Genomic DNA, 26,221 nt, shown 5'->3' on the forward strand with positions numbered 1-26,221 from the left:
TGACATACTGCATTCATGCACGGAGTGAAAGGAAAAATTATTGTATGCATGGCTCTAAGTGCTCCATAATTTCCTTAAACTTTTTATCATTGTGTGTATTTAAAATATACTATAGTGGCAGAAGAATTGGTGCACAGTCTACCTTGAATAATTGTTCTCATGGTTTCATGAAAACATCACCTTCCTGTGAAAGTACTCCAGTTCAGCACCCTAAGCATCTCTACTGCACTTTTACATATTCTGTACCAATATGTTAAATTACTATTTGAACATATCTTAATTGCTTAGGTGTCTGAAGTCAGGCAACTTTGTGAGGACCCCAGACGTATGATCAGTATTCTGGAATAGGTAACACAAGTGTTTGTATTTATAATCCTAGTGACAAGTGTAAGTGTTTCATTTCCTTTCCTACTATGGATTTCACATGGATGTCTTTCTAGTTGTACCGCTAGGTATTTAAATGATGTAATAAATGAAAATCCAGGATGCAAGATTACAGGTGTAAGAGGACTGATCACTGCTCACCAAGTAGGAACACCAAGCAGTTCCTGTAGGCACTCCGGCATGAAGAAATGGTGCAGGAAAACAACAGTAAAGAAAAAGGAGAAATAAGATTATAAGGTTAGCAGTAACAGGCCAAATCAGTATATGATGCATTCATTGTACAAGTGACCTTGGAGATACCAGAAAGATTGTCATATTCTTCTCCAGTTATCACAGGTAGTGGGAAGAAAAGATGCCATATACTTTAGGGAACTTACATGGTTATAGAAAAGAAACGACAGGAAAAACTGCAGTTCTTACTGCATTTACACTGAAAAATATGTGATATTTTTACAACACATGCGTATTCATAACATTTTTCATGTTTCCACGGCAGATTGCTAATATCCTGTAGTGTTACAGAATGTTTTGTTACAAAAATGTAGTAGTACGAATGATGGCATAAAGGAAAGAGCATGCAAGTTATCAATAGGATGTCTTGGCCACTTTCAACAAATTCTCTTCCATAAATTAGAAGGATTTTGCAAATAGAAGCTCTTCTGAAGAACAGGGTGCACTCTGAATAATAAATTGAAGAGGCTTATCAATATATGCACCAATGATGCTGCTAACTATGGTTGAAGGGCAAGAAGCAGATTCCATATTTCTAGATTTCCAGAAAGCATTTGACACAATGCCCCACTGATAATTGTTAACAAAGATACAAACATGTGGAATTGGTTTCAACATATGTGAGTGACTCTTCACATGCAATAGAACCCAGTACATTGCCCTCGATGATGAGTATTCACAAGATAAGAGGGTGTTGTCAGGAGTGCCCCATGGAAGTTTGATAGGACCACTATTATTTATTACGTACACAGATGATTTGGTGGACCAGATTGGTAGAAATCTGTGGTTGTTTGCTGATAATGCTGTGGTGTAAAGAAAGGTGTCAAAGCTGAGTTACTGTAGGAGGATACAAGATGAGTTAGAAGAAATTCCTAATTGGTGTGATGAGCAGCATCTAGCTATAAATATAGAAAAATGAAAGTTAATGCAGATCAGTAGGAAAAACAACCTGTAATGCTTAGATACAGCATTAGCAGTGACCTGTGTGATGCAATCACATCATTTAAATATCTGGGCATAACGTTGCAAAGCAATATGAAATGGAATGAGCATATGAGGATTGTGGTATGGAAGACGAAAAGTCAGGTTTGGTTTATAATGAGAATTTTGGGAAGTGTGGTTCATCTCTAAAGGAGACTGCATCTAGAGCACTAGTGCAACCTATTCTTGTGTACTGCTTGAGAGTCTGGGATCTGTACCAGGTCAGATAAAAGGAACACATCAAATCAGTTCAGAGACAGTAGGTTTGAACAACACACAAGTGTTATGGAGGTGCTTCGAGAACTCAAATGGAAATCCCTACAGAGAAAGTGACATTCTTTTCAAGGAAAACTATTGAGAAAATTTAGGGAATTGGCTTTTGAAGCTGACTGCAGAACGATTCCACTGCTGCCAAAATACATTTCGCATAAGGACCACTAAGAGACAATAAATTAGGGCTCATATGGGGACATATAGATAGTAAAGCTTTATTTGTGAGTGGAACAGAAGAAAAATGACTAGTAGTGGTACAGCTCACACTCCACCACAACCATACAGTGACTTACAGATTATGTATTTAGATCTAGATGTAGAATGTTTGCTAAAAGCTTACAACGTGAATTCTGAATTTAAATTTGAATCTTAAAAGCTGTCATGCTTACACATCTGCTAAGAGATCTGTAATTAATGGTTTTATGTCAATGTTCTATGAGCTGAATGATGAAGACAAGAATGAAAGACATAAATTTTGCTCTGGATTACTCGATATGTATATTAAACTCCCACAGCATGGGAAAATGCTTTTTCCATAAAAGTTGTCTATCACATCTCATATCTTACGATATTGAAGGTAGGACTGTGTCAAGACATACAAAGAAATTGGTGGACATTATGGGTTGCATGGTCAGTGCAGAAAAAATTGTATTCTGCATGGTTAGATATTTTGTGTAGAAGCAATATTTATGACTTTAAAATCCACAACAACTAATTCCTTTTACTTTGTCTCTTGTTTATTTGTTCTTTTTTGCATACTCAACACCTGTAATTAGTGACAAGTATTTTAATTCAATCAGCAATCACTTAAATATATTTCTTTACTCATTTCTCTCACTGGGTCAGACACTTGCTAGTATAAAATGTTACACTTCCTAAACAGACAAATCTGCCACAAGTTTTAAATAAAGCTTGTACAGTATTTAAAGAAAACTTCTTCTCACCAGAAACTGTATCTATTTGTTTAGAACTGTGGTGTTCATTTGCTTTGGAAGGTGATGACAAATATATCTGCTGGAAATTTTTCTTGTTCTCCATTTCAGCAGCTGCTTTGCAAGTATTTGGACTTTCAGGTATGCACTGATCTTCTTTGTACTCTCCATCCTCTTGACAGTGCCTGCAGACCAGAAATTTAAATATCTGAGATCAAATTAATCAATACAACACATCATAAATATTACTATTCTTTTCCAGTATTAACTTACTTCTTTTGTATAGCAACATATGCAAGCAGTCCACTTGACAGAAGCAAAACTGTGGCACATACTGTTGGTACCATTACATACGGATCTTCATAAAAATGAACAACATTTGCAAGAACCTGACTTTCTTGCATTGGAGCAACAGTTGCTGTTAAACACAAAATTAATTAGTGGCTGCCATCTTATTGCACTCTGAAGAAATCATACAGCTGAAAAACAATGTTAATCCTGCACCAACAGTGTAAAATATGACACTGAGAAGTTTTTGTAGTGGTATTCATATACAAAAGATTCTTGATATTCTGCTTACAGTTTTCACTCTATAGAGAACTGAAGCAGTGAAATCTCAGGCTTACAACCATTGTACCTCATGGTGAACAGTATCAAAGGAAGATAATGGAACATCTGCAATCTGTAATAAACTGCTTAGGTTTCTTAGGATCGCTTGCCACGTAAAACTGTTTAAAATTGTATATAATAGGCAAGTAAGTTGTGAAGATAGCACTACATGCTGATATACAGTTTTTTTCTTTTTCTATATTTTCTTTTACTCCTTTCCTGATTTACTTGTATATACATTGAGAATGTTATTTCAGAATGAGTTTTGTAATCTACATAACTAATGAGGAGGTATTGAATAGGATTGGGGAGAAGAGAAGTTTGTGGTACAACTTGACTAGAAGAAAGGATCAGTTGGTAGGAAATGTTCTGAGGCATCAAGAGATCACCAATTTAGTATTGGAGGGCAGTGTGGAAGGTAAAAATCATAGAAGGAGACCAAGAGATGAATACACCAAGCAGATTCAGAAGGATGTAGGTTGCAGTAGGTACTGGGAGATGAAGAAGCTTGCACAGAATAGAGTAGCATGGCGAGCTGCATCAAACCAGTCTCAGGACTGAAGACCACAACAACAACAATTCTTGGTATAATTATCACTCTGTTTATGTAATGTAATTGTTATGAATGTGACTGCCATTTTCAATTATTATGGAGCTGTATACTTTCTTATGCTTTAACATGTTATTTGAATTCATTTTCTGTGGACAAAGAAATATGAAATTCTGATTTTATGTAAAGCTGTAAATCGATGTAATCAAACTCTTTGAAAGTGTTATGTGAAGTGAAGTGTATGAGTCATGTAAAAGTATATCGATAGGCCAAAAGCAAAGGCATCAACAAAGAGTTGAGAGTTAGAAGAAGTGAATGGAGTTGATTGTTGTGTTGTGCATACATCCTGCTACACATTGTGTTCTTGATTGGTGAAAAATGTCAGTTTTTGGACAGTGCCACATTTATGATCTTGATGTGTGTCATGATTAAATACCTAGTGACTTAACATGTTGTGTTGCTGATTTTCTGAAACAGTGCTTTGACTTTCATATGCAAACTGGTAAGCTATGTGCATGGTGTAAAGGTAATTTTTAGAATTGTAGACAGTACAAACTGTTTAGTACATACCATGGACTGTGGAGTGAAACAGAAAACATGGTTACACATTTTTGTGTCATACTCTGACATGAAGAACTTTAAATGTGAATGTACAATGTGTAGATCGCTTCATAATTGAAGTGATTGCACAGACAACTGTGCATGGCACTTATTTTTCAATTTAAAATAAGGACTAATGATTTATAGGACAAGCAACTTCACTTACTTTCGTAGTATGGATGAATTTACTGTGAAAAGTGCTGCACCACTACTGTAAAGCACAAATCTGAAAACTGTGTAACAAATATTATGATGGCAAGTTACATCATGCGTTAATGGACAGAAGTGTGTTTTATGTTCATAGCTGCATGCAGATACACTTATTGCCGTATGGCACACTTTGTGTCACCGTGCTACACTCTACAATTTTTGTAACATACAGCATTATTCATGCAGAGTCACAGTCTGCAAGAACTTTATGTGCACTAAAAACAATTTCCGGTAATTAAATACAAGAAATTCCATTCTCTAATCAGAAATGAAGTGTGCTAATGTAACTATGACCATCAAATCATTTCCTCATTCATATTATGATAGAGAATGTGTGTAATCAGAACAAACTTCACTGACTCACTCTTGTATAAAAAAGGATTTGCTGCTTAGGGAAAACAAGATTACAAATTTACAAAGAACAGACTATGAATTTATAACAACACAATTAATGATATCAATATATGGAAGGAAACATTCCACGTGGGAAAAATTATATATAAAAACAAAGATGAGGTGACTTACCGAACAAAAGCGCTGGCAGGTTGATAGACACACAAACAAACACAAACATACACACAAAATTCAAGCTTTCGCAACAAACTGTTGCCTCATCAGGAAAGAGGGAAGGAGAGGGGAAGACGAAAGGAAGTGGGTTTTAAAGGAGAGGGTAAGGAGTCATTCCAATCCCGGGAGCGGAAAGACTTACCTTAGGGGGAAAAAAGGACAGGTATACACTCGCACACACGCACATATCCATCCACACATACAGACACAAGCAGACATATTTCTTCCTTTCGTCTTCCCCTCTCCTTCCCTCTTTCCTGATGAGGCAACAGTTTGTTGCGAAAGCTTGAATTTTGTGTGTATGTTTGTGTTTGTTTGTGTGTCTATCGACCTGCCAGCGCTTTTGTTTGGTAAGTCACCTCATCTTTGTTTTTATATATAACAACACAATTATGTATGCATACAAATTTTTATTACAATGTATGGATAACTTTGTTTTATCTTATTATATTATTTATGTACATGTTTGTACGCTCCATTTTCATGTAATGAATTCACATGAAATTTACATGCACATTTGGACAACATCTACACAATATTTACTATCTGTGGTTGGGTGAAGAAATTAAAAAATTCTTGCCTTTGAAAATTAAGAGACAGGACTATCTGATTTATATTGTGACACAAGGTTTAGACATGTCATGAAGTGTGCCTGGACCACTGAAATGGTTACAGCACTAATAGCAAAAGACAGGATCTCAGTTGGTTTAATATGTTAGGGAATTTCATGATGACTTACACTCAGCCTCATATTCATCAGGAATGATTCACAGTCTGTAGCTAAGCATGTTCACTGTCCCACTCTTTCTTTAGTACTTCTTCACCAAGGAATGTAGGATAGCTTGTGTGGGATTCAGAAAGCATGAGAAAGGTGCTAATGGACTGCCTTATGAGGTGAATCAAGAAGCATACCTGGATACGTCAGTTGGCAAGAACATTGTCCAGGAAAAGGTCCTTGTGCCATAGCCCAGCACTCAGTTATAATCTGTCAGCAACAGTGTTCATTTCATTACAGAGTGAAATATTTGTATTAAGAATTTGCTTCAGTATTGATTCTATCTGTATTATGAATCTATATTTATTAAAGTTACAAAAAATCAAGTCTTTGGACAGTTTGGAATTAATATCAGTAAGAGAGGATTTATCCGTGTGCCATTTACAAAATTATACTGTATGGCTGTAAAAGTGAGTGACACAAAATAGAAAAATCTGTAATGTATCACCTCTGAATTTTCCATCTTGCTATCTAATTACATTTTCAGTGTGTACATTTCATGCAAATAAGTTTTCTTGCACATAAACTAATACTAAAGATGATACTAATGATAAAAGTTTATACATATTAACCTTACCACCTGTAACTGTTGTTGTTGCAACATTGAAATGCACTCTTGTTGAACCAGCACTGTTATGAGCTGTAATTCTAAACTGGTACCATGTTGCAGGTTGAAGGCCTCCAACAAGGAAAGTCTTTGGTGGTGAATTGTTGTCAACCAAGATCCACTCATTTTCTGTTCCTAGGACACGATATTCAATGACAAAGTACAACATAGAACATCCTCCATCAGGCCAGGATGGAAGATTCAAGTAGAGGGAGGTTGCATTTGCTGACAGAAGAATGTTGGTGCTTGGTACCTCTGGTTCTGAAAATCAAGATAGTTTCTAATAATTTTTTATATTTTTTTAAAGTCTGCACTAATAAGTGCTAACCAAATTACAAGAACAATGATGGAAGGGTTAAAAGTAATAACCTCTAACATCAAAGACTAATCTAAGTAGAGTAGTTTAAATATATGCGTGTTATTCAAATGAGGAACTTGAAAGGTTCCCAAAAATTTTGAAAAGTTGTGTGTTGGAGTTGGTAGGTGGCAGCAGTGTTTTTTGAGGTTCAAAAAGTGACTAACAGATTGCAGAGTGATGCTACAATGCAGGAGAAGGCAGTAGTGTCCACAGAAAAATGGGCTCTCTGCTGTCTACATGCACCATGATTGAGTAGTGACCTACAATGTGTTTTTTGTGTAGTGAAAGTGTCAAACCACCAAAATTCATTGCAGAATAACAATGCAGTGTCTGTCATTGCAGAAAGTGTACAAGTTCAAATGGCTCTGAGCACTATGGGACTTAATGTGTACAAGTGGTGTAACTTCTGTAGAGGATGCCCCAACGAAGGGCGGGATCACAGCATAGTGACAGACGAGAACATAGAGTTATTGGATGAGCTTGTAATGGAGAACAGACATGTAACTCTGAATGAAATAGCCACAAGTTTGAAGATTCATACTGGTTCAGTGCAGGATATTATTCATAATGTACTGCATTCCATTAAAGTGTTTGCAAGATGAGTGGTGACTTGGGTTCACTATCACCAATCAGAAACAAAAGGGTCAAGCAAGGAATTGTGCCATGGCTCATATCTGCAACCAGAAAAACTCCACACTCAGCCATCTTCAGGAAGAGTGACACTCATTCTCTTCTGGGATGAAAATTGAGTAATTTTGGGACATTACATGGATAGATGAGTGACAGTAACTAGTACTTCTTATTTATGTATATTGAAAAATCAACTTCACCCTGCAGTCAGGAGTAACCGATGGGGACTTCTGAGTTCAGGAGTATTGCTATAGCATGACAAAGCCTGACAGCATTCAGTTGAGACTATTCAAGAAATTAAATTTGAGTGCCTGGTACATGCTTCTTATTCACCAGACCTCATTGCTAGTGACTTTAATCTGTCTGGCACAATCAAAGAAACAATGGGAGACAGGCATTTTAGAAGTGACGAGGAGGTGAAAACCATGGTGCACAGCTTCTGCTGAAGCAGTAGAGTAAGCCCATTCATTGTCAGGGAGACTACATCATAAATGATACACGAGTTTTTTTGTCATTGTTACAATTAAAAATATTATAGCACTTTTAAAGTTTTCATTTGAATCACCCTTGTACATATAGCCAAATAAGAACTCTAAAAATTCTTGGCATGTTAATAATGACATATTTGATTTGAAGGATTACTAGCAGACTCATTCGTAGGACTTAAAATTGATAAGCAAGACAAGTTGTTCATTCTTTTATGTACTCAGAGAACAATTTATTGGATTGGCTGAACAATACAATGTCTCAACTGAACTATAGTTATACTTTAAGGTTTCCTCATAAGTCTTAATTTAAAAGATAATTACAAAATACTGATATGTAATAGTAATGAAACATGTCCAACCATACATTCTGTGAGATCCATCTTTTTGTATTATCTCATTTCATCATGTAGTTTTGCCATGTTGCATTTCTTATTTCACTTTTACATTACTGTTTACACAATAAATAAAATACATTATTGATATTTGTTGTTTGACCCTTTAATATTGTCTGCATTACACTTTTACACATTATAGGAAGTGGATCATAGTCTGTTTTTTCCTGTAAATTTCTGTAAGTTTTGGTACATGAAATAAAATTCTATGTTATGAATATGGGAATGTTCTTTTTGGCTATATTTTGAGAGAACTTCCAAACTGGCTTCACTTCAGGTTCAGTTCACCCAGGCTCAGTTTCAGTCATCAGCACTTGGATTTTCAGTACTGCAGTACTCAGACTTGTTCAAAATTCTGTTGTAATATGTGACAGAGCTTAATGAAAGAAATAAATTAGTAATTAAAGTTTGTAAAGAATCTTGACCACCACAAGTATATGGCGTGTTGGGAGATGATACATGCTTTATCTGTTTGGTGAGCTGTCTACACTACAAACCAGACCTTGTCAGTGACCTATTGCTCATGCTGCAAAGCCAGCACAAATATACAACTGCAAGAGCCCGCATAATCAAGTGCTCAACGCATTCTCCTGCATAAGCCATCCACTCTATTATTCATTAAGTATCTTTAGTAGGGGATCATATGCCTTCTCAACTTTGGTGCCACTTATGAGCTGAGCTCAACACAAAACGCCTCATTGGAAGAAAAGCTGTACCTCCCAGACCAGGCATACAGCATGATTAAACTCCACCAGCTCGCAGCCTCCTGTTTTTTGGATACACCAGAAACCAGCCAGCCAGCAGTGGTTGGGTGCGCAGCATGCAACAGCAGCGAGCGGTGTTTCCTGGCAACCAGACCACCTTATCTGCTGCCATTTCTCACCCAGCTGACCCACCCTTCCCTATGCTGCAGCAGAATGCCCCACCCCACACTGCCAGCTTGCCAGGTCAGTTGCCACACACAGCATACCCCATATGTTGGTACTATGTTACATTTGGACACGCAGCAAGTTCTTATCTCATGCTCTGCAACTACCCAAATGTGAAGCGCAAATCCAAATAGGTGCCACAGCTTACAGCGACACTTCAGATCACTGCTCGCATCCTCGGCTGACCATTGGCAGACGACACTTCTATGACAGGATAAGCACGCTCTATTTCCTCGTAGACATGCGCACCAATGCTAACGTCATTCCCAGGTTGAGAACTTTGCCTTCACTCTTGCCATCTTCTATGTCACTCCAGGCAGCCAACAACTCTGCAATTCATGTCCATGGCTTGGCCAAACTTCAACTGTATTTCTTGTTGTCTGCCTTACGCTGCACATGGACAGTCTGCATCATGGATGTTGACTGCTCCATTATCGGCATGGATTTCTTAAGCAACTCTGGCTCTCACCGGACCTTGAATCAGCAGGCCTCCTGCACCATGCTACTGGCAACCGGATACCAGAGGTCTTCGCTACCAACCCACCATCTCCCGCCACATGCTGTGACACCCTGTCTGCTGCTACACCGAATGTGCCCACCTCACTGCAGAGCTCACTGTCACCCTGACCCGCCTAACAACTCTGTTCCGTGAGACAAGCAACATTCACATCGAGAAAACATGACTACAACAGCTGATCAGTGCTGCATCAGCTCACCTGACATGCACACTCAAGGCAGCAGAGGAAGCATCCACACTGTGGGGGACATGATCATATCATGCCAGTATTGCTGTGGTGCAGATGCCACAGACACTCTTGCAGCGATGCCTATTCCCACAGGTCAGTAACATTCCAGCCTCTAGTCTCACGAGTCCTCCTACATCTGCCCTTATCACTGTTGTTGCTCAGAGAATCCCTTTGGTGGGACGTGCAATTATGAACAGTCCTTGTCACTGATTGAGCACTTTGGAAGGCCTCCCAGTATGCCCTAGGCTCAACACCTTAACGCCACAAATTTGCAGCACACAAAAACTAAGTTACAAGAACTGCTACACTCTGGTATAGTCAGCCCGTCCACCAGTAATTGGTCCTCGTTGATCTATTTAGTTCCTAAGAAGGATGGTTAATTTTATTTGTGTAGTGACTACTGACAACTGAACACATGGACAATCTTAGATAACTATCCCATACTGCACATAGATGATTTTGCCCAACAGCTCCAGCTGCTGCATTCTCAATAGATAGAACTCTTCCGAAGTAAGAGCGATTTCAGGTGTGCTGCAGGAGAGTGTCATAGGACCGTTGCTATTCACAATATATATAAATGACCTTTTGGATAACATTGGAAGTTCACTGAGGCTTTTTGCGGATGATACTGTAGTATATCAAGAGGTTGTACTGAAATGCAGGAGGATCTGCAACAAATTGACGCATGGTGCAGGGAATGCCAATTGAATCTCAATGTAGACAAGTGTAATGTGCTCCGAATACATAGAAAGAAAGATCCTTTATTATTTAGCCACAATATAGCAGGTCAGCAACTGGAAGCAGTTAATTCCATACATTATCTGGGAGTAGGCATTAGGAGTGATTTAAAATGGAATGACCATATAAGATTAATCATCGGTAAAGCAGATGCCAGACTGAGATTCATTGGAAGAATCCTAAAGAAATGCAATCTGAAAACAAATGAAGTGGGTTACAGTCTACACTTGTTTGCCCACTGCTTGAATACTGCTCACCAGTGTGGGATCTGTACCAGATAGGGTTGATAGAAGAGATAGAGAAGATCCAACGGAGAGCAGCACACTTCATTACAGGATCATTTAGTAATTGCAAAAGCATCACGGAGATGATAGATGAACTCCAGAAGAAGACTCTACAAGAGAGATGCTCAGTAGCTCAGTACGGGCTTTTGTTGAAGTTTTGAGAACATATCTTCATCGAGGAGTCAAGCAGTATCTTGCGAAGAGACCATGAGGACAAAAATCAGAGAGATTAGAGCCCACACAGAGGCATACTGACAATCTTTCTTTCCACGAACAATACGAGACTGGAATAGAAGGGAGAACCTATAGAGGTACTCAAGGTACCATCCACCACACACCGTCAGGTGGCTTGCGGAGTATGGATGTAGATGTAGATGTGCATGGGTATTCAGTGTGATAGATTGTTGGAGAATATACCACCAGATCCCTATGCATAGGGACAATACCAACAAGACTGCAATAACCATGCCTTTTAGACTCTATGAGTACTGCTACATGCTGAATGACCTAAAAATCAATGCTCTCGTACTATTATCCATATCTAGACGATATTCTTATTCCGTCAACTAACTCTGCAGAGCCCATCCATCCTTAATATATTCACTGAGAATGGGGTTGCAATTGATGATGTTAAATTGCAGTGGTGAGCTGCCTGTGTGACATTCCTAGGCTAATCTGGGGGATCCACCCCAGAACAAGTTGCCTTTACCCGTGACCTTTCTCTACCTGAGACTTACCACAAACTATGCCATTTCCTAGGCATGATAAACTGTTTTGACAAATCACCCTGCATGCTGTGTACCTGCAAGCACTACTGACATGCATTTGTGGGAAAGAACACTTCCGGACTTCACAAGGTTCCATGATGTGACGACATGCAGTGGGTGTCCGACATGTTACAAACTGCACTCATGAGCGCAGTCACTCTCATGCACCCAGTCTCCAATGCTCCAATATCAATAACAGTGGATGTGAGTGACACTGCCATCATTTCCACGCTTCTTCAGCAGGTCGAGGGTTCTGCACAACCACTTTGTTTCTTCTCGGGGAAGTTGTCCACCTATCAGTGTAGATGGTCCACTTTGAACCGAGGCCTTTTTGGCATTTATGAAGCACTTCGACATTTCCACAAGGACATCGAGGGTAGGTCAGTGATTATACAGGGTGAGGCATTTAAAACCATTTGCCAGATTATTTGGCAAAATACACATTGGATTAAAAAAAAAAAGTGGTAATAAACATTGTTCACCTCGAAGAGGGTCATCCATTAACATAACACTCATCCCCCTGCACCACCCAGAGGGCAGGGAGAGGTGGGTGGTGTGACTTTGAAATCTTAAATAGGAACCCATATTTCTTATTGCAGATTTGGATTCTCCATGAAAAAATATCTAACTTTTGTGTGAAACATTTCTTTCATTTCATGGTAGGTGGTGCTGTAATCAGCACATATGAATATGGGATGACAATTGTTGCAAAAAGTTAGTATCTCACTAAAATATACATCCGATTAGGAAAGTCAAAGTACATTATTTGATATTTGGGAAAATGCTATCATGTGACACTGTCTAACCTCCCGCAACGCATTCTTATTCGCCTATATTTAGCATTACCCTGGAACAATGACCTAGATGTAGTGGTAATGTGTTCCCTTGGGGGTGCTTGATTTTGGTGAGTCCCCTTGCCTCTCACTATGTCGGGGTGATTGATTACTGTGAGTCCCCTTGTCTCTAACTATCTCGGGCTGCTTGATTACCGTGAGTCCCCTTGCCTCTCACAAGTGTTTCAGTGCAGTAACAGTTCAAAATGTTGTCCATTGTTTCTAATGCACATTGCAACTCTAAGTCTGAATGACAATCCGACCTGTACTCGTGTCTCTGTTCTACTGTTTGCACATTCATTGAGAATCTGCTCTTGTATATCTTCGAGGGTTGTTGGTACATCCATGTAAACTCTCTCTTTTAACTATCCCCACAGGAAAAAATTGGAAGAAGTCAAATTGAGTGAATGTTCAGGCCGCATCTGAGGACCTTCTTGTCTAATCCATTGACCCGGATAGTTTCAACTCAAAACTTCTTCTTGAGTTAGTCGTGAATGATGCACTGGGCATACATCATGTTGAAACCACATATCCAGCCTCATTCGAAGTGTAACATCGTCCATTAGTATGGGTAAAACATTATCCACAATGTTGCTCTACATCTGACTAGTCAGATTACCTTCTATGAAGTATGGGCCAATTACCTGCATAAATACATATGGCACCAAAGGTTGACATTCAATGGGTGTTGATGTTCAACTTGACTTACCCAATGGGGATTCTCCACTGCCCAATAGTGCATGTTATGTTGATTCACTTGACTATTATTTGTAAAATTTGATTCATCAGAGAAAAGTATCTTGAAATGAAATTATCAGTGACTTCCAGTTGTTCCTGTACCCAGCTGCAGAAATTCAGACAACTGTGAAAATCATCACCATGCAGTTCTTGATGTGTCAATAAATGAAATGAATCCCATTTGTGTGCATGCAGTATGCGCAGAAGACTTCTTTGTGAAATTCCTGAACCTCATGCAATTTTCCAAGAACTAGTGTGAGGATTTGCAGCAACCAGAGATAAAACATTCACTGTGCTATTTTCATTTGTCACAGGCCACAGATGGACTCTTTCTCTAGGTTTAACACCCCTGGTTCAATAAACAGGTGGACAATACTGCAAAACGTCGTTGCAGATGAAACACTCCTGTCAGGGGACAGAGTCGCATACCTTTGACGAGCTTTGTCAACATCTCTATGACCCTCAAAGTATGCAGCACTGATATCAACACTCCTTGCTTCATGGAGCAATTTTGACAAGATGTGTACAGTTAAAATCATTGAAGTAACATGCACAGTCTGACCACTGACTGAGCACATGCTCTTGGTCTGTGCTTCATTCAATTGTGGGAGGTGTCACATGATAGCATTATCAAAAATATCAAAAAAGCATTTCAATTGTCTTAATTGGATGTGTATTTGTTTGAGATAGTACTGTTTTGCAACAATTGTCACTTCATTTCCATGTTTGCCAATTACGCCGCCATCTATCATGAAACAAAAGAAATGTTTCATACAAAAGTTACATATTTTTTCACGGAGAATCAAATCTGCAGTAAAAAATAGGGGTTCCTATTTAAGATTTCAAAGTCACCCCCTCCCCCTTCCCACCCCCTGGGGTGGTGCAGAGGCATAGAGTGTTATGTTAATGGATGTCCCTCTTAGAGGTGAACAATATTCATTACCACTTGTTTAATCTGATGTGTATTTCATCAAATATTCTGACAAATAATTTTAAATGCCTCACCCTGTATATATGGACCACAAGTCTTTGGCCAATGCAGTGCGTAAACCCCATAGCTGACCTCCCTCCCTGACACTTCTGACTCCTGGATCTAACATGTCAGTTCACTACCAATGTCCATTACATCAATGGCGCGGACAATCGGACAATGTCATCACTAACTACATGTCACGAGTTGGTACGATCTCTTTCCATTGGGGCTTCGACAAACTAGTGGCCCAGCAACAAACAGATGATGACATACAGCAGTTACTACACAGTGAGTCTACCTAGTTATAAATTAAGCCTCGCCGAATTCCAGGTTCTTCCCTATTGGTCCTTTGCAATGTTTCCCCAGGCATGGCCCACATCCTAATTCTGGCTGTCTTGCACCATAAGATATTTTTTGCTATCCATGACCTTGTGCACTCTAGTATTGAGGCCACCACATGTCTAATAATAGAGCATTTTGTGTTGACATACTTTAGTGCAGATTGTTTTTGTATCCTTGCATGCGCACCCTGCCAATTCTCCAAGGTTGGTCACCATACGTACCCACCATTGGGCTTGTTTGACTTTCCTAAAGGCTGATTCTGTCATGTACATCTCAAACTGGTCAGTCAGCTCCCCCCTTGAAAGGGTTTTCAATTCATCCTATCATCGACCACATTAGCTGGTGGATGATATAACAGCCGACTCTGTGTCACAAGCCTTTATTGCCCCCTGGATCACGTGGTTTGGCTTTCCATCTTCGGTCATGACAGATCAGACATGACATTTTGAAGCTGTTCTTTTGTCCAAGCTGTGTGACTTGGGTGGTGCAAACAAATTACATCAACAGCCTACCACCCGCAGAGCAATGGGTTGCTCGAGCACTGCCACCACACTTCGAAAGCCATGGTGATGTGCCACGACATGTCTTGGTCAGAAGCTCTTCCCTGGGTCCTGCTTGGTGTCCATACAGTGTATAAAGACACATGTGTTGCCATCTTCCATGTCAACGTGTCATCCGTTTCCAACAAGGACCTTTCCCTGGAGCTGCATGATGTCGCACTGTTCGTCTGTCACACCCTTCCACCCACCTCTTACACACATTTGGGATCCCTCCAGACGCAGAGGAGACAGCCATCACCACCTCAACTGATGATGACAGCCACATCCCTATTCATGTGCTACATACGGTGTGCTATGCTCTCGCATTGCCGTGAATCCCGATCCTGCTTTCTTGGTTCAGCCACCCGTCATTCATGGAATCTACACCCATGGGCCCTCTTTCCCCATGGGGACATCTTTAGACATGACCACAGACTGAGTGCCATGCCAAACTACATCACCACCTCTCACTATGTTGCACACTGGGGGGGGGGGGGGGGGGGGGTAGGGGTAGGGGGGGGGTGCAGTTTGTTCTTCAGTCTTATTCCAGCACTTGGCATGTGATGGTGTATTGTGTACAGTGTTCTTAATAAATACAGAGTTTCATATAAAGTGATGTTCAGGTTACTAATATGACAAATGACCTGTTCCCCATACATTAATGAAAGACATGAGAGAGGAAAAACAGTGATGCCATATGTGGAAGCAGAAGGTCATATTATATTGCAGGAAAAGTGACCCGCTAACACTAGAAGTAAACATTAATGTCATAAACTCAATGAAACACCATGTGTTAAATACCTTGGGTACAGTCAGACAACAGGATCAAATGGAGTCAACACTTAGGTATATTAATCAAGAAGATGTTCAGCAGGTTCTGTTCCTAGAAATATGTCATGTTAACATAAAGACAAGCATGTTACCTGTTTAAGGTTCAGAATGTAGTTAGTATTCAACAACATCCTATCTAACATAAAGCAAGAAACTGGGAATCCCAAGCAGTTCAAAATAAAAAAAACAAACCACTCCTACAAATTACTTGATTACTTAGACCCAAGGACTGAAAATATCTGTTGGAACTTTGGCAAGTTTTAATGTTCACTGTATACCAGCATGCTGAGAAGTAATATATTTTAAGCAGTTCTCTGTATTTGCAAATGTAGGTATCTATTCTCTGAAAAATACCAATGGAATCAAGTAAATATAAATCTGCCAAGAGCAAATACAAACAGCTATTTAATATCATTGGGAAAGCAAGACTTTTCTTTAAAGTAGCAGATTTCCTTCTAATTTACTAAGCTGCATTCAACTGGCATACATGCTAACAACACTAATCAGTATAGTATACTTTATTGTTAAATTCTGTACAGATTAAGTTTCCACAAGCTGCATGTCTTTTTTTTAGAGTAATCTCGATTTGTTTCAGAGCACTGATGTTATCCTTCTTGATGAGCCCTACAAAATATGACAAATGAATGAATAATGAAAATGTTGTCAACCACAAATGGGCAGCGCAATGTCTCTTGTGGTCTGGAATAGCCTAATTAACAGGGAAGACAACGTAACAGAAAACCCACAACAAGCACGCATTCATGAAGGGAGGATGAAAATATCAACCACCACAGATATACAGCCCAAATTCAGATGTGGGGTGGGATGGTCTAAGTAACAGAAAAGACCCATTCACACACAGCACCTGTAGGTTTCCATTGGTAGAATAGACAGTGGAAATTCATACAGATTGAAGATTTATACAACAGACTGTGAATACCAAATTGTTTTAGTATGTAGGAATCACTGGTATTTGAGTGGCCTCTCAGTATACAATGAAGACTGCATTTAGGATAGTGAGAATGTGAGCATCAAGAAATTATGTTCTTCAATTGATTTATTCACACATTATGTTCCATAAAACACATAAGAAATGAGAGCATTCAGGGGTGTAGAAAAAATGAAATAATACATTACCAACAGAAGCAGCCATTGCAGACTACTTCTGCAAAGCACACTATCAAACAATTACAACTGGTGCTAATCTTTTCACATTAATAATTATAGGCACTGCTTTTAGATGGACACAAACATCTACTTTGAAAAAATAAAAAAAGACATTGCTCTCCCTTTTTACAATATTTAGCTGAATTTTTAAGCAGTATTTCATATTAAGCATTTATATAAAATTAATGAGTTCACAGACCACTTTCAACTATGTATAAACTGGACAAGTTAAAAACTATGAGCCATTAAATAATTCTGCACCAGAATATAAAACCACTCATACTGAAGTCAGCAGTAAATCAATTGCATTGTCCCTCTCACACCAACTGTTAAGTCTCTAATTGTGTACATTTTAGCCGTTATAAATGTATAAAAAACCACTGTGCTGTAACTTATGAAACACATAGATTTAATTTTCTCAGATGATTTTCCTGCTATTACATGTGTGAATATTTATGTGGATTGCTTCATTATAGAGTGAATTAGTATGATGCTCGGTGTGACTTACCCTTTCCTTTGGTGCTGGCATTTACAACAGAACTGGAAGAACTTTCTCCAACTATATTGTGTGCTTTCAGTAACATGTAATATGTAGCACCACAATCCAGATTTTGTAACGTATAAGAATTCTTTTCAGTTTCCATGTGTACTTCCTGCCAGCTACCATGATCTCGTTTGTATTTCAGCAGATACCCTGCAAACATTAGGCATTTTCACTACAAATTTGGTGTTTCTAGGAACATGCACAAACACAAACATGCAGGTATGGAAACAAGGAAGGAACAATTGAAACATTTGCCTCTGATACACTCTAAGACAAAAAAACCATCATGAAGTAATTATTTGAATGGGATGGAAATAGGGAGATGTAACATAAAAGTACAGCCAAACAAATGATAAAAATTTCAAAAAAATTCAATGATTTATTTAAGAGAAAGAACTTCACTAATTAGGCTAGTTAATAATGTGTTGGTCCACCTCTGTCCCTTATGTGAGCTATTATTTAGCTTTGCACTGATTGACAGAGTTGTTGGATGTCCTCCTGAGGGATATCATGCCAAATTCTGTCCAATTGGCATATCAGATCATCACACTCCTGAGCTGGTTGGAGGGCCCTGCCAATAGTGCTCCAAGTGATCTCAACTGGGGAGAGATCCAGTGGCAATGTTGGTCAAGGTAGGATTTGGTAACCATGAAGACAAGCAGTAGAAACTCTTGCTGCGTGTGGGCGGACATTGTCTTGCTGAATTGTAAACCCAGGATGACTTGCAATGAAGGGCAGCAAAATAGTATGTAGAATTTTGTTGATGTACCGAAGTGCTGTAAGGTTGCTGTGGATGACAACCAAAGGGGCCCTGCTACGAAAAGAAATGGCACCCATGACTATCAGTAGTGGCTGTCGGGATGTATGGTGGGTGACGGTCAGGTCAGGCAACCTCCCACTGTATGGGGCATCCCCAAACACATCTTTGGCCTGGAATCTCATTGACTGGAGTACAGCTATCTTCAGTGATGAGTCCTGCTTCAAATTGAGCCCCAGTGACCAGCGAAGACATGTCTGGAGATGCCCCAGACAGCGGTGGGATAACACGCTGACTGTCATCCACCACATAGCCCAAAAACCACATGCAATGTGCTGCGTGTAAAGGAACATGATTCTCTAGCATTACTTTTCCTCAACAGAAGTAGTTGACACTAGAAAAATTTTTTGAATTTTAGACAGGTCAATATTATTTCAGCTGTTTTTCTGAAAAATTTCATATAATTTTATACACAATATGTTATATTTCAAGCTAAAACTATGAAATTGAATTATTTTATTTTCATTGTTACCACCTATATGCACTGGCTCTGAATGTACAGTTAACATTATTTTTTAGAAACATTTGAAATAACAAAAAAATTTGCACACTTAAAATTTCTATTATAAATTATGAAATCTGGTACTGTTTATTATGTTTATTTGTGGATTCATTTATAAAATAATAATACAAACTACTAGAAATTCATTTGTCAACAAAAATTGTAAACCCTTTGAAATACTGTACTACTGTGGAGTGAAGTAGTAGTGGGCCTGCCTCTGATGTGACCAGATGTGTTTTTGTATTTTAGATGAACAATGTAATTTCTGCTTTGTTAATGTAAAAATTCAAAAGACAGTGTGATACAGTAAAATGTGATGGAAATAAACATAAAAAAAAACAAAAATTCTGCACAATATTCTTCAAATTTATTTAGATCAATTGGACGATGAGAACCTAAAATGTGAAAATTTCAGCTTCAAGAATCAGACAGCTAGACTTGATAAGCTGGAGCCAACTGCTTGAGAAAAGAAGATAAGTAAAATGTTTATTGTAAAACTTAGTCCTCTTGAATCTTATGAAAAGACTTAACCATAAAGACGGTTGTGACAACAAAGGAGGGAGGGGTAGATTCCATGGAGTACCATTTATTTTCATATCAAGACCACATTTTTGGTCATTCACAGCACCCTTATGGCACGTCTATATGTTGATGATATTCTATGCTCGTTTTGTTGCCCTTCATGGCAAGTCATCCTGGGCACACATTTCAGTAAGATAAGGCCCATCTGTGCATGGCGAGAGCTTCAACCAGCACAGGATTTTGATTCCGTGATGCACCAGATGGACAGAACTTAGCACGATATCCCTCAGAAGGACAGCCAATAACTACCAATCAATGCCAAGTCCAAGCCATTTAACTGCTTACACAAGAGCCAGAGGTGGGCCAATGCATTACTGACTTGCTCAATTTGAGAAGCTCCTTTTCTTGAATAAATCATCCAATTTTTCTGAACTTGTAATTATTTGGCTGTCTGCACATGAACGTCATCCACTGATTTCTGTTCCATTTGGATAATTCTTTTATGCTGCATCCAATCAAGCCAGTACTTATATGGTTCGAGATATCCTTCCTTCAGGTTCACGTGATGCAGCACTGCCCATAACTTGACACTCGCATGATAACGGGAATAAGTCTAAAGCTGAAACTTGTGAGTACAATTTGTCTTGTATTCTCAGAGGTATTGATGTTAAAACTTATGGCATGCCCAAGGGTTTCACTGCACACACACACACACACACACACACACACACACACACACACCACACACACACACACACACACACACACACACACTCCTTGTAAGATAAGAGAAGTGAATCTTGTCATCTGAAGGTGGCCATAGGCATCTGATACTGGTTGTGGCCTGAATCAAGAAGAAATTTTAAATTTCTTGAATATAACACTGACTTTTGGCACATTATTTCATTGTGGCACACATGTAGAAGGAATAGTTATAAGGTTTCAATTATTCCATTAAAAATTAAATTATATATTTAATATTTTATTTGTTGGAAGGTATGTGTTGCAGTACAAGTTGAAATCCCTGCACTATAGTACCATAGCTTGTTGTTACAAGATTCAAAAACAAAATGCTGCAGCCCATTGATAAAGTGGAGTATCATACAGTAATTTGCTTTTAACAGCAGCAAGAAAATTGCATTTGTACCATGTCAATCCAGACAGCTATAAGTTCATCATGATTGGCATGGCACAGATGCAACATTTCCATTGCTGCTGAAAGTGAATTGTTACGCAAAGCTCTACTTTATCAGTGGGGTGCATCATTTTGTTTTGTCCCCTCTAGCAGTCAGCTACACTACTGCATCATGGGGGCTTCAGACAGTTCTAGGACAGCAGACATATATGTACAAACCAATAGAACATTACCTTTGTGATTTTGCTTCTTTTAGATGATAATGAAAACTGCTCATACTTTCATCTTCAGCAGATGAACTCACATACACAAATAGTGATAACAGTAAACATAGATAGAATACTCTACTATACCATGTGACACATAAGATTAGCTGACACTGTTTTGTTTTTTTGTTTTTTTTAAGTGTAAATTATACACATTTCTATGAAGTAAATTATGTATATAAACTTGCATCTTTTAGAGTAAAAGGTGAAAGGATATAAGTAGCCTGCTGGGAAATTAAGAAAATTTGTTTTTGCTCACCTAAGACAGGTGTGCCTCCATCCTTAGGATAAGACCACTGTAGTTTGATATTATGATGATCAGAAGCAACAAATTCAAGGTGAGGTGGTTGAGGAGGCATTAGTACTATTATCTGATATCTTACATGGTCTTCACCAAATAAATTTTTTGCTGTGCATGAGAAGTTACCTTCATTTTCCTTCTCCAGCTCTGGAACGTGATAGGAATTAATCTTCCACATTAAATAAATATGTAGAGTACATTAAAATAATCAGAATTCTATGCAATAAACAATATAGTACCACTGCAAAGGACATATACTACGACTATAAAGCTGGACCAATAAATCTGCTATTTTTTTAATTCCTCATTGAGACAAATTTTCATGTTGCAGACTAGGGGCATTGAAAATGCACTAAATCAAAAGAACAAAACAGATATGGAATCAGTTTGAGCCCCTAACACATGTACTTTCAAATTTGCAACTGTTACTCTATAGGCTAGAGGAGTACAACCACTCATGCTCACTCACTGCCTGAGAAGTTAGATCTCATGGTAAAATGGGTTAGTCAGACATTATTATGCAGTGCATATGAATGCAAACTGTGCACTTCCTTCAAAGCTATAACCATGTGTTAGGTTCAAAGTGGCCTTCAACACAATCATACATACTTATGGTGCAGTGCATAAAGTGTAGAGCAGGTATTTTTAAATTGATGAAAAATAGCATAATGGTCAGCTTGGGAACTTCAAAACGAAGATCAGTGTCATATCCTGCTACTAGTGCATGTGAGTGCACTGAGTGTAATGTTGTCATGCATGTGTACTTTAATCAACCACCACCTGTGTCAGTATGGGCTAGCCACTAGAGGCCTCCTGTAGGAAATGTGCACATGGCACGATCTCCGCCAAACTATCTATGGGTGACTCTTGCCTATATGCAAATGGAGCACTGCTGACTCACCCTCATTATGTTCATTTTGTTTGTACTTCTCAAATCAGTTGTTCTGTGTATCGCTTATGTTGCACCTTCTATACGATTCTTTTGTCTTGTTATGTGTGGAGTCACGAGAGGCTTATTTTTTTACTGTTCAGAGGCTTATGAATGAAGCCACATTAGTGTTAATTGTATCAGTTTCATGTATCACATGGCTACTGCATGATTGGCGATGGGTTTGGAATGGTTTCCACATGTGCAGTCTTTAAATGTAGTTTCATCAGCTTTACTCATTATGGAAGCCTTGCTACCGGCCCTGATGGAACAGCTTACTTCAGCAATGAGTGCTTTGTCAGCTTCCATTAACAAACAAGGTAATGCTCCTCTGGTCTATTCGCCCAATTTTCCTCTATATGACGATTCAGCCAAGGTTTGGGAAGCTTACGGCAAAAGATTTTGACAGCATTTTTTGGCTTTCAGTGAACAGACTCAGATTTGTGCTAAGCCTTATTCCTCTCATGGATCCCACCTAAGACATATCAATTACTGTGTGAGTTTGCCCCTTTACAAGAACTCAGAGCTCTTACTTTGGACCACATGTGCAGTTTATTGTCCAACTACCATTGCAAATTAATGCACATCATAGTGGTGTGAGTTGAATTATACCGATGCCGCAGTAAACCAAACCATTCATACAGGGCCTGGGTAGCTGAACTTCATGGTCTTAGCCATAAGTGTTAATTCATTACTGTTGCCCATAACAACTGTTATGCAGACTCTGACATGTGCAACACAATTATCTGTTTAGCTACGGACAAGGAAGTGCACCAGAAGGCTTTACTCTGTGGAAACCACAGTTTTGAAAATTGCACAATCTTTTGAAGTTTCTCAGGCAGAGAGTGACAGAACTGAGGTGTGGGGCAATGTGGCAGTAGTGTTTCAAGATGTGCTCACTGGGACAACAGATAGATTGCATGAGCAAGCAGCAGTGGCAGCGGTAAACATGAGGGCCCAGTGCTGAGCAGACCACAACCAGCCCAAGCAGTTACGAACAACACATTGCCACTGTCAGCATTCTCTGTTTCTGTCTGGTCCTTTCTGTTTTGTCCAGCACAAACTTTTGGCATGCCCTAAGCACTGGATTATTTGTAATGCTTGCCAGAAGAAAGGTCACGTCACCTCCATGTGTCGTTTGCTGGAGGCTGCTAAGGATATGGACATGGATGTAAACTGACTACAATGCTTATGACTTCTCCCAAGTTATTTATCAAATTATGCACTTTTTGCCAAGTGCTCCAGCTCCAGGTCAACACAGGTGCTGCAGAGGTGTTACTGAAGACTCCAAACTATGTGAATTTAGGCTCGCTGCCATTGACACCAGTCATGCAGAAGCTAGTCAGTTATAACAAACAGAATATTATACTGTTGGGATAGTTTATGACATCTGTCTCTTACAAGTCAGTGGTTTGTTCCATTACATTTTTGGTGGTCGCTATGCTGGTGTTGAGAACTTGTTCATGATGGACACATTTCAGACATTTGAATTTTCTGTCACTGATGTAGTTCACCTTTTGTCTGATCAGGTACCATATTGTCAATTGTAAACATTGTGTGAGGAGTTTTCAGGCTTGTTTTCAGAAGGTATAGGGTGCACTATGAATTTTTATGCTCATATTTCTTTTAAATTCATGGCTCAGCCTCATTTTTATTATGTGTGTCCTATTCCTGTCGCCTTGGAAGCTCAAGTGAAAGCATTATTGGACAGACTTCAATCTCTAGGGGTGGTGAAACCAGTTGTGGCCAGTGAATGGTCATCTCAGCTGGTTGTAATTTGAAATCTGTGAGGTAAACTTTAATTGTGAAGAATTGATTTGCTTCCATCTTGAGACTGAAATGCAGGCTGTGGTCAAAAGTTTCCCAATTATGAGCTCACACATAGCAGTTGCCATTGCCACCAACCCAGTTCTCCACCAGATGGTTTGGTTTGTTCAACAGGGCTGGGCAGATAAACCACTGTGTTAAGACTCGGAGCTCCCGTGCAACATTTATGATTATGGTATCATCTCTCAGTTTTTGATGGTGTTTTGCTATTGACTACGGAAGACCTCACTCCCAGAACATTTATTCCTGACATGTCGCGTCATGAGATTCTACGCTTTCTCCACCGGAGCCATTGAGGAGTTTCATGCCTAAACTTTTAGCTATGACACATGGTTTTTTGGCCAGAGATTGAGGGTGAAATTGTCCATTTTGTCATGGTTTGTGAGCAGTATGCCTAACAATGAGCAGCTCCCAGGGTTTCTCTGCCTTCAACCTGTTCCACACCAGCTTTGGGAATGCATTCATGTAGATTTTGTGGGTCCCTTCTTGAATTCCTATAGGCTCTTGGTTGTGGATGCATTTTCCTGGCTTCTTTACTTTCTCCAATGTGCATCAACATTAGCTGAAGTCACAATTTGTATGCTTTTGAAGGTTTTTTTTTCTGCTGAGGGGTTGCGTTGTACATTAGTTTCTGATAATGGGCCCCAATTTGTTTCTCACACTTTTCAACTGTTTGTTCCTATCATGGCATTCATCACGTTACTGCTCTGCCATTCCACCCTCAATCAAATGGTGAGGCGGAGTGACTAGTGTCTATGTTCAATACCCAAATGAGAGAGTTTACTGTGAAATCTTTGCTGGGCGATGCCCTTCTCTGTTTTCTGAGCATGTATCACCTCACACCTATGGTGAAGTGGAATCTGGCTCAGTTGCTTCATGGCTGGGAGTCACACATGCTTTACCAACTTTTGCAGCCGGCACCACACTTGCCACAGTCAGTTTCATCTGGCTGCTTCATGCTAGAGTCACCGGTGTAGGTGCAAAGGTTTGGTTGTCGGTCCAAGTGCATACTGGCCATTGTTGTACAATGCCAGGTCCACTGTCGTTGTGACACCCGTATGGCTGACAGACTGGTGACATGCCACTTTGATCAGTTGCACCCCCATTCACCACCAAAAGCTACTGGTTCATGACTGCGGCTCCCATTGCTGCAACCTGCCCCACTACCCTCTGCCTCAAACTCATCGTCCTATACTGTGGAGGCACCCCCATTCCATTGGCTGCCTCCCCCACATGCGGCACCATGGGGTTCTAGCAGCCCAGTACTGGGTGCCAGGTCTGATGCTAGAGCCTGCTGTTCTGGTTGGGTCATCTCCACCAGCCCCCTCCCCCTCAGCCGTGTCACCAGTGGGTCCAGCCCCATTTCCTCCGCACTGGGCCTGCCTGCTGATGATGACACAGAGATAGTGAAGGCACCCTCCTCCTCATCAGGGACCAATGGCCTACATAGTCTGGTCCCTTCAACCCCACAAACCAACCAACCAACCTCCTCCCCATCAGTGCTGTCATTGGGCACCATATACGCCCACCACCCTTGGATGTGCCCACGTCTCTGCATGTTCTGGCCCTTTGGTCCGGTGCCTGCCTGCCCTGGCACATTGTCTGCCCCCCTTACCCCCCCCCCCCCCCCACCCCTCACCCACTGTTGGAACCAGCTGCCATCTCCCTGGATCTGATGGATATGTCTTGTTGGGCCACTGGCATCTCCCTCATTCCCTAAGTGCCTGTTTGCGTGATGGAGAGGTATGCTATATCCTGCTACTAGTGTATGTGAGTGTGAGTGCACTGAGTGTAGTGTTGTCATGTATGTGTACTTGAATCACCACCAACTGCGTAAGTGTGGGCCAGCCACAGAGGCTGTCCAAAAGAAGTGTGCACATGGCACAGTCTCCAGCACATTGTCTA

At 39.8% G+C, this 26,221-nt stretch overlaps 1 protein-coding gene across 1 annotated transcript in view; it reads right to left on the bottom strand.

The window, feature by feature from the left end:
* Positions 1–26,221, bottom strand: part of LOC124777987 (Down syndrome cell adhesion molecule-like protein Dscam2) — a 481,000-nt gene that overhangs the window by 76,108 nt on the left and 378,671 nt on the right. Inside the window, exons 23-26 of the mRNA XM_047253558.1 lie at positions 17,983–18,168; positions 6,690–6,980; positions 3,075–3,219; positions 2,814–2,986 (exon numbers count right to left, since the gene is read on the bottom strand). Coding sequence (XP_047109514.1) covers positions 2,814–2,986; positions 3,075–3,219; positions 6,690–6,980; positions 17,983–18,168 — 795 coding nt within the window. The remainder of the gene's footprint in view (positions 1–2,813; positions 2,987–3,074; positions 3,220–6,689; positions 6,981–17,982; positions 18,169–26,221) is intronic.

Source organism: Schistocerca piceifrons, chromosome 1, assembly GCF_021461385.2.
Source record: "Schistocerca piceifrons isolate TAMUIC-IGC-003096 chromosome 1, iqSchPice1.1, whole genome shotgun sequence".
NCBI lineage: Eukaryota > Metazoa > Arthropoda > Insecta > Orthoptera > Acrididae > Schistocerca > Schistocerca piceifrons.